The sequence below is a fragment of the Physella acuta genome, unplaced genomic scaffold (genome assembly GCF_028476545.2).
Source record: "Physella acuta isolate Inbredline_101_S28 unplaced genomic scaffold, ASM2847654v3 ptg002496l, whole genome shotgun sequence".
NCBI lineage: Eukaryota > Metazoa > Mollusca > Gastropoda > Physidae > Physella > Physella acuta.
In genome coordinates this window covers 15,888-32,517 of record NW_026733969.1, presented here as the reverse complement: position 1 = coordinate 32,517, position 16,630 = coordinate 15,888, and the positions used below count along the sequence as shown (strand labels likewise).

General features: G+C 35.2%; 1 protein-coding gene across 3 annotated transcripts; it reads left to right on the top strand.

Annotated features, from left to right (window-relative positions):
• Positions 1 to 5,863: 5,863 nt before the first annotated feature.
• On the top strand, positions 5,864 to 14,787 carry LOC131933406 (uncharacterized). 3 transcript variants are annotated; one of them, XM_059290181.1, is made up of 7 exons: positions 5,864 to 6,207; positions 9,566 to 9,623; positions 10,081 to 10,176; positions 10,880 to 10,903; positions 11,645 to 11,722; positions 11,988 to 12,065; positions 12,888 to 14,787. In XM_059290181.1, exons 2-7 carry the CDS (start codon positions 9,617 to 9,619, stop codon positions 13,826 to 13,828), a joined length of 1,224 nt encoding a protein of 407 aa, XP_059146164.1. In that variant the 5' UTR covers positions 5,864 to 6,207; positions 9,566 to 9,616; the 3' UTR covers positions 13,829 to 14,787. The 3 variants fall into 3 exon arrangements, with proteins under 3 accessions (XP_059146164.1, XP_059146167.1, XP_059146166.1); XM_059290184.1 differs by lacking the exon at positions 11,645 to 11,722; XM_059290183.1 differs by lacking the exon at positions 11,988 to 12,065.
• Positions 14,788 to 16,630: the final 1,843 nt, after the last annotated feature.

Here is a 16,630-nt window from a genome sequence, read left to right as displayed (position 1 = left end):
ACGAAACATGATACACGAAACATGATACACGAAACATGATACACGAAACATGATACACGAAACATGATACACGAAACATGATACACGAAACATGATACACGAAACATGATACACGAAACATGATACACGAAACATGATACACGAAACATGATACACGAAACATGATACACGAAACATGATACACGAAACATGATACACGAAACATGATACACGAAACATGATACACGAAACATGATACACGAAACATGATACACGAAACATGATACACGAAACATGATACACGAAACATGATACACGAAACATGATACACGAAACATGATACACGAAACATGATACACGAAACATGATACACGAAACATGATACACGAAACATGATACACGAAACATGATACACGAAACATGATACACGAAACATGATACACGAAACATGATACACGAAACATGATACACGAAACATGATACACGAAACATGATACACGAAACATGATACACGAAACATGATACACGAAACATGATACACGAAACATGATACACGAAACATGATACACGAAACATGATACACGAAACATGATACACGAAACATGATACACGAAACATGATACACGAAACATGATACACGAAACATGATACACGAAACATGATACACGAAACATGATACACGAAACATGATACACGAAACATGATACACGAAACATGATACACGAAACATGATACACGAAACATGATACACGAAACATGATACACGAAACATGATACACGAAACATGATACACGAAACATGATACACGAAACATGATACACGAAACATGATACACGAAACATGATACACGAAACATGATACACGAAACATGATACACGAAACATGATACACGAAACATGATACACGAAACATGATACACGAAACATGATACACGAAACATGATACACGAAACATGATACACGAAACATGATACACGAAACATGATACACGAAACATGATACACGAAACATGATACACGAAACATGATACACGAAACATGATACACGAAACATGATACACGAAACATGATACACGAAACATGATACACGAAACATGATACACGAAACATGATACACGAAACATGATACACGAAACATGATACACGAAACATGATACACGAAACATGATACACGAAACATGATACACGAAACATGATACACGAAACATGATACACGAAACATGATTCACGGTGGTGGGCGGTGGTGTCTAGCTCTGGGCAGCGCTTCCAACAACCGACTGTTCACCATCACAGACCCTTGTCTGGAGGTTTTTTGTTTTATCAACAGATTGGACCACCTTTGTTTGGACACCCCGCACGTTTGACCAGCACGAGAAAGCCATTGATGCAAACATAAAGGAGGAGAAAGATTTGTTGGGGTTTTTTTTCAAATAAAATTACTGTATAAGTTATAGCTTTTAAGTGCAATGGGAATACATATGCATAACGTATATTGCCTTAGAATCCTTGTAGACAATGTTCTTCCCCTGCTTAGTCTTTGGTCAGCTATTAGACTTTAAACCAGTCGGAATGTTAACAAAATGGTTGCATTAGACATAGGTCGAAATTGACATTCAAGATAAAAATATTCACAAACACACAGAGAGATACTTTGAATGATAGAACTATTGTTAATGAGGAATAATTATTTGGAGTGGATAACAGAAGAGAAAATGTATAAACCTCTCCCGAACCCGCGCAACACATTGAAACCCAAAGCAAACCCCCCCCCCATCTACTTACCAACTCGACACATCGCACTACACCACATAGCTCAAAGCTAACCCCACACCCACTCACTCATCTCATACAATACACACGATTCACCACACACCAAACCACACACATTAAAAAACCCAACACACGAGTAGATCAAAACCCACACCACCTCGCTCCACACCTTAATCCACACCACCTCGCTCCACACCTTAATCCACACCACCTCGCTCCACACCACCTCGCTCCACACCACCTCGCTCCACACCTTAACCCACACCACCTCGCTCCACACCTTAACCCACACCACCTCGCTCCACACCTTAATCCACACCACCTCGCTCCACACCTTAATCCACACCACCTCGCTCCACACCACCTCGCTCCACACCACCTCGCTCCACACCTTAACCCACACCACCTCGCTCCACGCCTTAACCCACACCACCTCGCTCCACACCACCTCGCTCCACACCTTAACCCACACCACCTCGCTCCACACCTTAACCCACACCACCTCGCTCCACACCTTAACCCACACCACCTCGCTCCACACCTTAACCCACATCACCTCGCTCCACACCTTAACCCACACCACCTCGCTCCACACCTTAACCCACACCACCTCGCTCCACACCTTAACCCACATCACCTCGCTCCACACCTTAACCCACACCACCTCGCTCCACACCACCTCGCTCCACGCCTTAACCTACACAGCATGACACCAAACCAAACCTCACACAATCCCGGTCCACACGTCACCACACTATTCGACGCCACTCGAAAACATGAACCACGACATTGCCCACCACGCAAGAATTACTACACACTACAATGTACATTAAATCCCACTATGTAGGGTACGTATCCCTTTACTTTACATTGCACATCCCATATCTCAACCGCGCTGCTTACATGATCCACATACAGTTGCTAATCCCACGCCATTCCCAATACACCACAGCCTACTCCACTACACACAAAAAAAAAAAACCGCGCAACTCACGGAGTAGACAAAATCCCAATCCTCACAATACACACCACTCCACACCCACACCACGCCACTTCCAACCCTAACGACAAATGAACATCACTCCGAACAAAACCCAATACCAGGGGCGTACTGAGGGGGGGGGGGGCGGGGGTGCGGACCGCACCGGGTGACACCATTTAGGGGGGTGACACCAAGGCAAAAAATAGCAAAATATATAGAGAAAAACTTGAGGGGGGGTGCAAATCGAAAGTTTGAGGGGGGGGGGGGGGTGCAAATCGAAAACTTGAGGGGAGGGGTGCAAATCGAAAACTTGAGGGGGGGGGGGTGCAAATCGAATTTTTAGGGGGGGGGTGCAAATGAAAATTTGAAAGTTTGTCCCCGGGAAGGGTCGCAACGCCTAGGGGGGGGGGGGGGGTGACACCATTAAGTGCCGCACCGGGTGACACCCGACCTCGCTACGCCACTACCCAATACCATTATGCCCATATCCATAAATGTTTTTTGCCATATCAAACGAAAACTGCAAAGTATTACACATTTAATTTTGTATTTAATAGGATTTTTCTGCACTCGTAGATGCCTTATAATCTTAACAATCATAACATTTGTAAGTAGTAGCCTCCTCGGGTTCATGACCTCTATCTCTGTACTTTATTTCTCGTTTTATACCCAAAAAAATACTCATTGCAAAACGCTTGGTCGGGGTTCATGCAAAGTCTAGAAAATGTCTAGAAAAGTAAATATTAAACTTTTATAAGTAGAAAACCACTAGTTTTAAAAACATCTGGAAAATGTTAGGAATTAAATTTTAGAAATAAATCTTTCCAGGATGTCCGTTAGTCGACAGCGTGTAAACTTACCGTGCGAATGTTCTAAAAGACAATCTAAAATTGTTCTTTATTGAAAGAGTGATTGCGCATGGACTTTGTGTACCTTTCGATTTTACACAAAATTTTATCATAAAGATATTAAGAGGTTGCAGGCAGTCATAAAATTTTATCAAAGAGGGTGGGTTAGTGGCAGAGGTGTCGTTAGGCGGGGGCGGGGAGTGCGGACCGCACCGGGTAACACCAAGACAAAAATGTAAAATATATAGATATAGAAGTAAAATGCTTTTTGCCAGTTCAGTTAATGATTCATTAAGTTAAAAAGTCTTTTTATACAAATTGAAGATTCTGTGAAAATGGGGTGGGGGTGACACTATGAGTTGCCGCACCGGGTGACACACTACCTAGCCACGCCACTGGTTAGTGGGGGAAATAGACCAAACTATTTGATGTCCTGTCTACCAATGACTACATGGGTTGGGGTAAAATTCGGCTAATTAACGTGACGTCATATTACTTGTAATGAACCTTCGGGACACTTATCGCAACACCATAACCAGTGGCGTATGCAGGGGGGGGGGGGGTTGGGGGGGGGTCATAACCCCCCCCCCCCATAGACCCCTCGGTATATATAAAAAGTATGAGGGGGGGCAAATCGAAAGTTTGAGGGGGGGGGGGGGTGCAAATCGAAATAAGTTTTGAGGGGGGTGCAAATCGAAAGTTTGTCCCCGGGTAAAAATTGGAACACCCCCCCCCCTTGAGACGATCCTGGCTACGCCACTGACCATAACAAACCACATCTCCACTCCCCAACCCCCCCCCCCCCCTTTTTTTTTTGTCGTAGTCCCGCCGACAGTGAGCCCTACGCACCTGACCATGCGAGCACATTCTACATGCGACTTTATTTAAATTTGGCCGATTTTAGTCCCAAAAAATATGCACTATGCTCTACAATTACCTGGTTGTTCTTGTCATCTACATGTTGGCTGGTTAGGCCTGTGTTTGGTCTTACTGGGACAGGGATCAACACGACAAATACTTAAATAGTAGATTTAGATAGGCGTCTAAAATATTATATATTTTTTTTTAATGTTATACTTAACTTATAGACTAGAACTCTTTGCTAGCTATACTATCAGTGTTTCTTCCAGGCATCTCTTCGGGGGAGCCCCCCCCCCCCCTCCCCTCCCGAACGAAATGGAATTTATATAGAAAATATATACTTACTTTTATTGTGTGTTTTAACAGTTACCGGTTTACAACATACGACTAGAACCGAAACGTTCAATAACATTCTTCCCGCACCAGCATTTCGTTAGTTTTGAGTTGTACAGAGAATTCCCTAAAACATTTAGTATCTTCACAATCCTTTGTACAGCGTCAACATTACTTTTATCCATTGTTAGGGTAAGTTAGTTCTAAATATTAAAAGTAGAATCTAATAGATTGTTGTTAGAACAATTAGATCTAGTATGTTTTAAACATCAAAGTATTATTTTTTTTTCAAGTATTTTCCCCGGATACCAACCAAAAACGCATGCAAAGTATTGTGGGTGGGGTGGGGGACAGTATAATTCTCTTAACTCGTTGGATGTATTTTAATGAATAATATTAACAATTAAAAGATTTCTAAGGCATCCTGGGGTTCATGGCCGAAAAACATCTCGACCGCCTTTATTTAAACAGGCTATTTTATTATTATTCTAAATTTGTTTAGTAGATTGTATTTAACCTGTTATCTCCCCTTTATTAAGTTTCTGCACATCACTCGTGAACAATTACCGTTACCACCTAGTAAACTCCCCTTTTTCTCATTTATCCTTTCTTAAAAACTTTTTTAAGGGCTAATTTTATTTATACCTGGTCGAATTTTTTATTGTCATGTCAGATACAAGTAGGGGTTTTTAGCGAAGTTTTAAATAAGATCGTTTCGATCTAGAAGTGGGTAAACATTTTATTACAAGACTACGTCCGGACAAATCGGCCTAATAAGCCAGGTTTTGTTTATTTAAAGTACGAATGCGCGCGTATTTTCAATACGAATTTATGGAATAGAACTAGAACCTCAATTTAATCATGATTGTTATTCGTTTAGTAATAAACTTTTTTTTTTAACATTTTTAATCTATTTGCATACAACGTCGATCTATATTAGAGAAGTGAATTTAAAAGACAAGTTTTAGATTTTTAAAAATTCTTTACAAACCGTCACAATTATTAATTTGGCCAAATTTAAAATAATTTTTTTTCTCCACAGAACCGGTGCGTCACTCAATGATTCACCAGTAGGCTTGGCCTCTGCACAGTCGAACCTACAGTGGTTACGTCATTTCATTGTCTATTGCCCCCGGAAGAACTTAACAATGTTAAGTCATCTCTAGATTTAGATCTAGATCTACATCTAACAGGTGTTTCATGGTTATCCTGCCAGAGCCGACCTAATCTATTCTAGATCTAGATTTACATCATTCATCATAGTATTATTTGTGACTTTTAGTGATTTTTATAAGATTTTCGTTGTTAATGTTTTAATATACCATTCATTACCATACCAAGTGATACTCAGTATTCGAGTCTATTGTCACCACCAGAAGAGCAACCAACACTGACTGTAGTAAGTAGGTCCTACTTCCTACAGTCAACACACACAGGTAACAAATTTAAAAACAAATTGAAGTACAAACTTCAAGTAGAATCTAGATCTAGAAAAAGTAGCCTATTGGACACCAGCGAGAAAAGTCTCAAAGGTATTTGAGAGGTCCATAAATTTTAAATTAATTTAAAAATCATGCACAGCGTACTTACAATTAATATGGTTATAAAATCCTGCCTGTCTGGTTTTTTTCGGACTTTACTAAAGATTGGATCTATTTGATGTTTTTAATATTTTCGGTAACTAAATAAAAATTTTAAAAAAAAGCAAAAACAATGTTGTTTTCACGTGTAATGGCTACATAAACAATGGCATCCTGCTATTGGATAGGCCACCATAAATTTTACTGTACACATTGTAAGCTAAAAATAGAAAACTATGTCATGGGGTTTTAAAGTTGCATTGTTATTTAAAAACTTGATCTGCAAAGTTTTGTAAACAAATAGTTATCGATCACTAAGTTACTGTACAGCCAATCAATATTTGTCTTACGAAAGTGAAACATCCAGTTATAACTTAGGGTAGACTGCTCTAACTTCGACCGAGTTCTAACTTCGACCGATTTCTTACTATGGGCGGAAAAAAAATATATAAACATTTGTACAAACACCATTGGCCAAAATAAATTATATATTTAGTTACACACTTGAATTGTGGGGGATTTTCCTTATTTAAGTTCATATCTATTTTTAATCGTTTTCGCGCTCTTGAACGGCAAATATTAAGTACAACTCGCCCGTGAATTTTCTCGCGTGAAAATGATGAATTCAGTTTTTGCTGTCTTAGGGGTGTCGTGCTTCACAATGCTCAAAACACATTTAATTTATAAAATAAAATTTTTAAAATTATATTAACGCTTATAAAATAGGTTGTAGTATATGTGTGTGTTTTTATTTTTTTTAATTTAATAAAAATGTAAAAACAAATATTGAAAAACAAATCGGTCGAAGTTAAAACCACTTAAAATTGGCATAGTTCTAACTTCGACCAACTGAAAAACTTGCCCCTAAAAACATAATTTTGCATGAATTATCTTAGTTTAATTATAGTCTTATTGAATAGTTTAATCAGCAGAGCATTCCTTTTTCATAAGATCTAAATGTAACTGAAAATAATAGTGCCATATGTAAAAGACCTAACGATTAATACCCCCACCCCACCCTAGTCAAGCCTGCGCCATCTATTCATTATTTAGTATAGCTATTTTATAATTAAACAGCATTTCTACCCCAATATAGCCCTACACATTTATTTTATTTTAATTCCCTGATATTTTGACAACGTTAAACCATAGATTTATTGGAAAAAAACAATAATTTATATATAGGCTTATAGCGGTCGAAGTTAGAGCAAGGCGCTGGTCGAAGTTAGAGCAACCCGGTCGAAGTTAAAACCAAACATAACGAAGTGAGGTCTATGTCTAGACTTGCATATAAGAATTATTATCTTAATGATGATTGGTTAACTATTTATACCAAACCAATCGGCAGAGGATAACGTTTTTAATGGTGTAAAAATGAAACCTCTATGTTGATTAGTTTACGGAATATACCGAAGAGAAGCGAATTTACGGCTCGGGCGAAAACGAATCGGTCGAAGTTAGAGCAGTCTACCCTAGGCTTGATGAAAATAAATAGAAATGTAGCCTTAAACTCAACAAATTATTTTCAAGTTCTCTGGATTTGCAACTTTTATATACTATATAGATCTAGCATTTATTCTAAAAATATAAAATTTCTAAATTAATTTTAGGCTTAAACTTAAGTTTTTATTTTTTATTTTTTTTTTACGGTCTAAATCTAAAAAGCACGTTTTTATTCCATGTCAACAACATTATGGAAGGAATCTCGTCAACTCGCTGGTGTCCAGTACTTAGACTCTAACTACTTAGATCTAGTACTTAAGCCTACTAGATAATTCTAGATCTAGATCTAACTACACTAACTAGATCTAGATCTACTAGTCAGATGTATTTTTTATGTTACGAGCCGACCCGCGGCATATCATACGCCGCTATTTAGTTGTTGTTTTTTCTACTTTTCAGTTATTCATAATTTGTGAATTCGACACTACCAACGCTGCCACTGAAAATATTTCTTCAAAACACTATAAGTAGCTTGTTAAGGACGATAACCCCCTCCTTCTCCCCCCCACTTACGTTTAAGTAAACTCCACTTAGTTACCCCCCCCCCCCCTACGTTTAAAATCGTTTCAAACTAAATTATCTGCCCCTAATAGACGTCACTAAACCCGGCTCTGTTTGTAAACATTTAGAGTGAACCACAGCTCACCAGACGATTTAGGGGTGTGGGGTGGTAGGGAGCGCGTTTACAGCTTGTTTTCTAGGGTCTCCCAGAAGAGAATTTTATATATAGATTGTTTATTAATGTTTATCCTACCATGGCCGACCAGTCTAGTCTATTTGAGTCACTATTATTTGACAAGTAGACCTAAAATATAGATCTAGTACTAGAATACTTAAATCTAGTTATTATTTGGGATTTTTGTTTTTATACGATTTTTTATGTTAGTGTATTATTTATAGTATTTTATACTATAGGCCTAAGTGTTCTGAGTAATTTGATTAGTTGTTAGGCCTATAGCAGATCTGTATCTATAAAAAATATAATTGACTAAATTGTAATATGTGCCAAAAAAAAACCTAAATTAAAACAAAAATGTATGTTTGTCTGAATATGTCTACTTGTACTTGTAGGCCTACTGAGTTGTACTAAATAACCCTATTTTGACTTTTGGCACCTGACAATCTACCACACCATAGGCATATGAAGAGTCCATCAGAATCTGTTTTTTGAGCACGCTTTATGAAGGGATGGTGTGGTCAGCTGAGCTGTGCTATTGCATTATTCCTATTTATTATGATATTATCTATTGTCATCGGTAGACCATGTCTGTGTATATGATATGATTAATGTATGTAACAACATAGATCTACAATAATCTACATTCATTGTCATAAAATAGTATAAACTAGTATACAATGAAATGAATCTAGATCTACTACTACACACCAGACCAGTTCAGATAATGATTAAGATCCACTTAATCTGAATTAGCCTGACTGTTTTGTTTTAGAATATTAGTTTAGTAAGTAGCGGTAGATAGCTAGACTGCTAACCCAAAATTCTTGAGTTCGAATCCGGGTTCAAGTCAGTAGAACCTCCCTGAGTCCACCCAGCTCTGATGGGTACCTAACTCATGTAAGCAAAGAAGAGGCGACTGGGCACAGTGCTGACCACACTATCTCTTCATATGTAGAAGACTCTGAAACAGATGAAATCTTCTTCATTTGCCCCATGTACTGGAAAAGATGATGAATATTTCTATTATTTCAGTTGCAGTTACTGTGATACAGGCTGTTGGATTATTTTTAACAACTCAAGAGAATGGAAGGTAAGTAGGCCTACCTAACTCTAGACCTACTTATACAACTTACTTTTTACTTGATATTCAAATAGATGAAAGCTTCAGCTGTGTATAATATGTAACAGGAAGTAAAATTACTTTCACAAGTCATAAAATAAAAGAACAAATTATTTCCTTCTTTTTATCTCTTAGAGATGTGAATGCATTTATAAAAATTATTACTGAAGTAACTAAGTATGCCTAATACAAATAATTACAAAATTTAAAAATAATAGAATCTAACTGAGATTTTCAGAAAAATGCGATTTTTATTTTTGCATATTTTGTTCTGAATCATTAACTAAAATAATGCTGGTCCACTAGAATCAAATTATTTTTTGACTGTCTAAGGGTTTTTCTATCAGTCTGCCTCATTTTATACAGTGCCGTAATTTTGGAAAATAGAATTACAAATGTAAAATCTATGTTGATATTAACTTTGCAGATGTAAAAGAGGAAACAAACACCCATTTGGGAAACACTGCTCCAGCCACAAGTATTGATGATGATGAACTAAAAGTAAAATACAAGAGAAAAATAGGTAGGACTGTTTTTAATGTGGAAATCTTAAGCATAACAACTTCAATTTCATGTATCACACTGTTGTGAAACATAAAAAAGGACATTTGTTTTTATTTGTATTATCCTATTCAAATCTGTACTCTTACTCTTCTACTATGAACATATGAGTGTAAATGTTTTATTGGAAAGCTGGAAATTAAAACATTTATAACAACAGCTGTATATTTATTTAATTAGTCATAGGCAATTACACAAACTTAAACAATCATATTGCTTTACACATGGAATTCCAACAAGTTTATAATTCATAGCTTGAATAAATCCGAAAGATCATCCATTTATGATGTGCACAAAAATATGAATTTCAGACACACACATACCCTGTCAACATTCATCCATATTAGACCCCCCCCCCCCCTTCCCCCTCATTCGCCATGTGTTAACAAAAAAGTAATAGTTCTCATAAAGCTATCTTCCTATGTAATAATTGAACAACATGGATTGTGTATGTGAACAAATGGATGCTAATAATAGGCCAGTTTGGTAATTTATTCTCATCAGAATTGACTGTTGGATTAACAAAGATGTACTGAAATTACATTGTTCGGCATTATAAATTTAGTTTCAAATTATATTATCCATATAAAGGAGTTATTTCAAGTAGACAAATCAAATTGTATATTTTATTACTCATCTAATACAGAACTAATTTTAATTTTCAGATGAAGATCATGAGGAATTCTTGGGTAAGTAGACAAATGAAGTTTTAAAAAATGAAAAAATGCAGAAAATAGGCCTAATTGGTAGAATAAATATGACAGCATTAAAGTAGAAAACCTAGAAAATATAATAATAATATTGTACAGACGCTGAACAAAAATGTGTGAAGGCCTACATATCTAAATTAATACTTTGGAGTGTCAACTTATCTATCTTTTGATTCATTATTCATTAAATCTTATTTTTCCCATTCAGGAAAATTTTTCACCAAAAATAAATGTTGGGTTAATGGTTTGTTGAGGTTTTGAATAGCTCAGAGGCCATTCCTGTTATAGAATTTTGTGTATGGCTGATATAGCCTAAAAACTGTTTGGAGTCACCAACTCCAGTTGTTGTGGGGGTTTATTTTTTTGGGATAGTTCTCATCTAGCTATACTATTGTATATAAATTTAGTAAATTAAATGAAAGAAACATTACAATAAAGTTTACATCAGTTTTTAAATATATAAATTAAATATAGTTATTCGGATTAACAAAAATAGTGCAGAGAATGTGAAAGTTTATCTACTATTTTACTATAATGAATTTTTCTAATTTGTCTTATTTATCTGATGTCAAACAATATAGCTACTCTAATTGTCAGGACAATACTAGCTAAGTTATAAACAAAATATTGTCAATCAGTAAGTTTTTGTTAATCAGATTTTGTTCTTTTATTTTCTTTTTCAAAATCTAACCTACTTTAAACTCTTTTTTGGGGCTATAGATCAAGAAACAGCGGTTGAAGAAGAGCTAGTCGAAAATTTGGGATCTACAATCCTTACATGCAGTAATACAATAAAAGGTAAACATATTTGAGTTTTTAAACCAAATTCTACCTAGTTTTTAAACAATGAAAATAATTGAAATCTTGTCCAAAATAGTATTTAACTGTTTATTTACACTGCAATATAAATAAGCCAAAATGTTAATCTTCGTAAAATAAAACGTATTATCAAGTACTTGCTGAAAATTGATTATTCTGTTGAGATAATTCTAGATTTTGTTCTTTTTCTTTCTTTTTCAAAATCTAACCTATTTTTAAAATCTTTTTTTTTTTTGTGCTATAGATCAAGAAACAGCGAATGAAGAAGAGCTAGTCGAAAACTTGGGATCTACAATCCTTATATGCAGTAATACAATAAAAGGTAAACATAGTTGAGTTTTTATACCAAATTCTAGCTAGTTTTCATAAACAATGAAAACAATCAGTCTGGAATGGAATAAACCAACATATTTGAATTTTAACAACCATTTTATTTTTAATTATGGTTTTTTTTTTTAAATTCAAATCTTATACAGATTAAGTAAGGATATTTTATAAATTATATAAAAATGTATAGTTTCTATTTAATATGTCATTCCTAGTAGATTCACTTTGCTAAATTTTAGCAACATCTACAGTTGGGACGTTGTACTATTTACACCAGCTTACTGCATTTTTACTTACAAAATCAGTTAAATTTAAAAAATTTTAAAATGATATACCAATAGGTATGACCATATGCACATCTTCAGCAACCAACAACGCCCTCCATAAAGCCCGATGTCCTTTTCTTGTCCCACTTACCCAAATACAACCATCATCAACTAAACCCCAAATGACAGTTCCAAAAATCTGACATTTACTTTAAGCTGTAAGAAAAAAAGTACTTTTTTTAACCTGGCGGTAAGCGATATGGATGAAGTAGAGTTGCTGTGTTTCAGTGACCTTGGCATATGAAGGAATAGTGTGATCGCCCAGCCGAATTTACTTTTCCTTACGTCAAGTACCAACTCAGAACTGGCTGGACTCTGGGACACAGAACGCGTGAATCAAACTCGAGACTTTCGGATTAGCAGTCATATGCAGCAATATTCTTAACCAAACACCATAAAAAATACTACATAACAATAACAAAAATTAATAAAAACACAAAACATTAAATACACAACATAACACATTTTTTTTTTCTTTTCTACCATTTCAGGAGCCAGGATAGGAAGCGGCCATTCTCTACGCCGGCACCTAAGATATTTATATGAATATAATGACAAAGTTATGAATAATAGTGCACATTCTCGTAGTTTAATACCTAATGAACTTGACAGTAAATATTATGCTGAAATACTGACCACCAATTTTCTACTGATTGGGAAATGGGAATTAATTCATCCAAAAACTGACCTGTGTAATGAGGTTCTAAAGAACTGGTTTAAGAACAATAACAGTACAATTTATGTAACAAAGAAAAATAATAAAATTGAGTACATACGTTTTAAGCCTGATAAGTCAACAGAAATAGAGGATTTTCAGAAAATTGCTGAAATAAAATTAAATGGAACTCACAGTGATTTATTTGCAGAAGTAGAAGATGTAAAAGTTGTATTGAAAAAAGATCAGAATATTTTTACTTTACTTGAAATTTCTTACGAAAATGAAGTTAGTGATTTGGTAATGTTTAAGTTGTTTTATATTGATCCTTTGGAGTTATGTTTGTCGTATATTTTACAAACTAAAGAAAAAAAATCTGTTGAACATTTACATTCTCCACTCTGTATAAATTGCCCCTTTCCAGAAATCTTCGAATTATGTACTGTCGAAAGTATTAAATCTAAGTTAATACAGCTAAAAATAAATGGCGACTTAGAACTGGCTAAAAATCATTTCAAGAGAATTTCTAAAAATGTTTTAGAAATGTCAACTTCTGTTACTAAATTTGCTTTTTCTACTGGAATGTTTACGTTTACATTGCGTAATATAAGTACTCACAAAGTAAATAATTGTATTTCCCCAACAATCGAAATTAAATTTAAAGGAAAAGAAGATTTTAAATACGATACTATTAAATTTCGTTATTGTGATGGTTCCACACCTTCCCCCAATGGGGAATTAACCACTTCTGTTGAGGAGCAAAGTCAAAGTGAGTAGTAATTGTCTTAACACTGCAAGAAAAGTAAAAAGATACAATAGACTTTACATTCTCCCCCCCCCCCCCCCGAAAAAAAAATCCTATATAAATTTAAGTCTTTTATCATATTTTTACTTTCTCGTATATACGAAGTATAGAGAAAGTATTGTAATCGTGCAAAAAAAAAGCGAGATTTTTACAAATCTCGACGTTTTACATCTCACTAATACGGAAAAACATACTTTTGCAATCTTGTCCGTCAGTCTGTGTGTCTGTCTGTGTGTAAACACGATAACTTGAGTACCGTTACAGCTAGGTTGATGAAATTTCATATATAAGTATTTTATCAAAATCGTAGATCCTGATCAACTTTTGAGCGATTTCCGATAAACGGAAGTGGTACTTTTTCTCTTTTTAATTTTTCAAAAGCCTATAACTTGCGTACTATTTTAGATAGATGCATGAAATTTCACAAGTAAGTAAAAGATCTAATTCTCTACCTTCTGTCAAATTTTGAGTAATTTATGTTGACCGGAAGTACTAATTTACGCTATTTCCGATTTCTCAAAAAATGCATGTAAATTTATAAAGTACTAATAATATCCCGCACTTTTATGCACATTTTATTAGGCGTTCACTTAGTGTGCAATTGTTTTTTTTACGAGATTCTAATCTATTATAAAAAGTTTAAGTAATTAAAAATGGATTACAAATATTGTCTGTCCTGAGTTGCCATCCCTCGTAATTTTATATTAGAATATTCGAGAAAGTTTAGGGGAGATCACTCCCGGTTTATTATTTTATATAAAACGTACCTTTTAAATTATTTAGTTGAATAATTATTAGAAAGAAACTTCTATCTCAACTGATTTTATTTTGTTTATATTTTAAATTGTAATTTTTTTTTTGTTTTAATATACCATTTGATTACGATTTTTTAATTGTATCTAGAATGTGAAAATAAACTTTTATTTTTTTGAAGCTTTATACTTATATTTGAGTTAGATGATAAAAACAGTGCTGTTTATGTCAGTGAGAAATTTGGTGAGTTGTCCTTGTGGTGTTGTTGAAACCAGACGTGTGTAATGGCATGAATAAATGCAAACTGTGTGGGCTGTCCCCAGTGTTCTTCCAGACTTTTTTCTCCGGGGGGGGGGGGACACACACACTGTTAAAGTATATATTTTCTATATAAATTATATAAATTTCGTTCGGGGGGGGGGGGGGGGTCAAAGCCCCCCCCCCCCCCCCCCCCCCGAAGATATGCCTGGAAGAAACTCTGGCTGTCCCTATACTAGTGTTCTTACTCTGCTTTTCATCAGTGGCGTCATTTTTTGGTTTTGGTTACTTTAGTATAATAGAGATTCATCTACCCATACACACTAATAATAAAAATATGTTTAAAGAAAAGCGAACACACGTATCTCGTGTTTAAACTAAAATCTCTATCTAAGAATCTAAACAAAAACAACTAAATTGTACTATTAACTCATACAAGTTTCATCATCTATTTTGTGTACTCCTTAACAATGAATTTAATTTAGTAATGGTTTTACTTCACGCATGTAGAGGACATGCAAACAAAGAGTACATTAGGTAGATACACCACTTCGACAACAGACTTATTTTGAATCCTCTTCACTTCTGAGCATACCATTCCAGCATTCGCTATCTTATCTTACCCTTTTCCAAGTCATTTCGTTTCTTACTGTTTTTATCCTTTTTTTTTGTAAGGACCACCTTATGTAAAGTTCCCTTTTAAGACATAAGGATTCATAAGACGGATGATGTAGAGTTCATGTTTCTTGAACTCAGCGAAAGCAGGAAATGTTTGGTGACTATGCCCAGCCGCCTGTTGACCCTAACATGAGTCAGGTACTCGTCAGAGCTGGGTGAACTCAGGGGAGTCCTGAAGGCTCAAGTCCTGAACTAGATCCGAACACGAGATTTCATGTTTGATCACTCTACTAAGCGACCACGCCGTCCTATGGACCACCTAGTGCATGTCATGCTGCATGGTTTTGTGAAGCTTTAATCTATTCAGCCCCACTTCCATATTAATATGTATGACGTTTGCCTACTATATATATATATATATATATATATATATATATATATATATATATATATATATATATATATATATATATATATATATATATATAAAAGTCAAATCTCGAGTCAAAAGTCCTTGAGTTCATCCAGCTCTGTTTGGGTACCTAACTCATGTTAGGAAAAGTTAAGGTGGCTGGTCAAAGTGCTGACCGCACCTTCCTTTTATATACCGAGGTCAAGAAACATATGAACCCTACTACATCTGCACAATAGATCGCTAGGTCTAAAGAAGATTCTTTACTTTTATATATTAAAATCAATTCTATTTTTAATGATAAGGATTTATTTATAAAAGCGATTGGGTTTATTGCTAATACATGGTTAACCTTTTATGTAGGTCTATATAAACCCTGTATTAAAATTATACCAGATTTTAGTATCGTAAATTTGAAAAAATTTGGTATCGTATTTGCTGACAGTCCAGTTAATATCCCGGATGTTACATCACCGCGGATCATCACTTAAAAATACATATAATATTATTATAATATAAACCTTGTTATCCACATATCGAACTCCTTATATCCCTTTACTCAAACCAAGTCTTATCCCTATTCTTATCCCTTTATGCAATCTATCCCTATCTTTAGTAGACCAGGAGTGGAAATACTTGAAAGGGAGTATGGTTTTACTGCATTTTTATGAGGGGTGGGGGGAGATGAACAAAAGGTTAGTGGGGACGGGTTAGTGCAAGTATGAAAGAAAAC

Bases quoted from the DNA above. Each gene is read 5' to 3' on its own strand.
- LOC131933406 (XM_059290181.1), top strand. The intron at 10,177-10,879 runs GTAGGACTGTTT...TTTAATTTTCAG, and splicing joins AAAATACAAGAGAAAAATAG to ATGAAGATCATGAGGAATTC. The intron at 11,723-11,987 runs GTAAACATATTT...TTTGTGCTATAG, and splicing joins ATGCAGTAATACAATAAAAG to ATCAAGAAACAGCGAATGAA.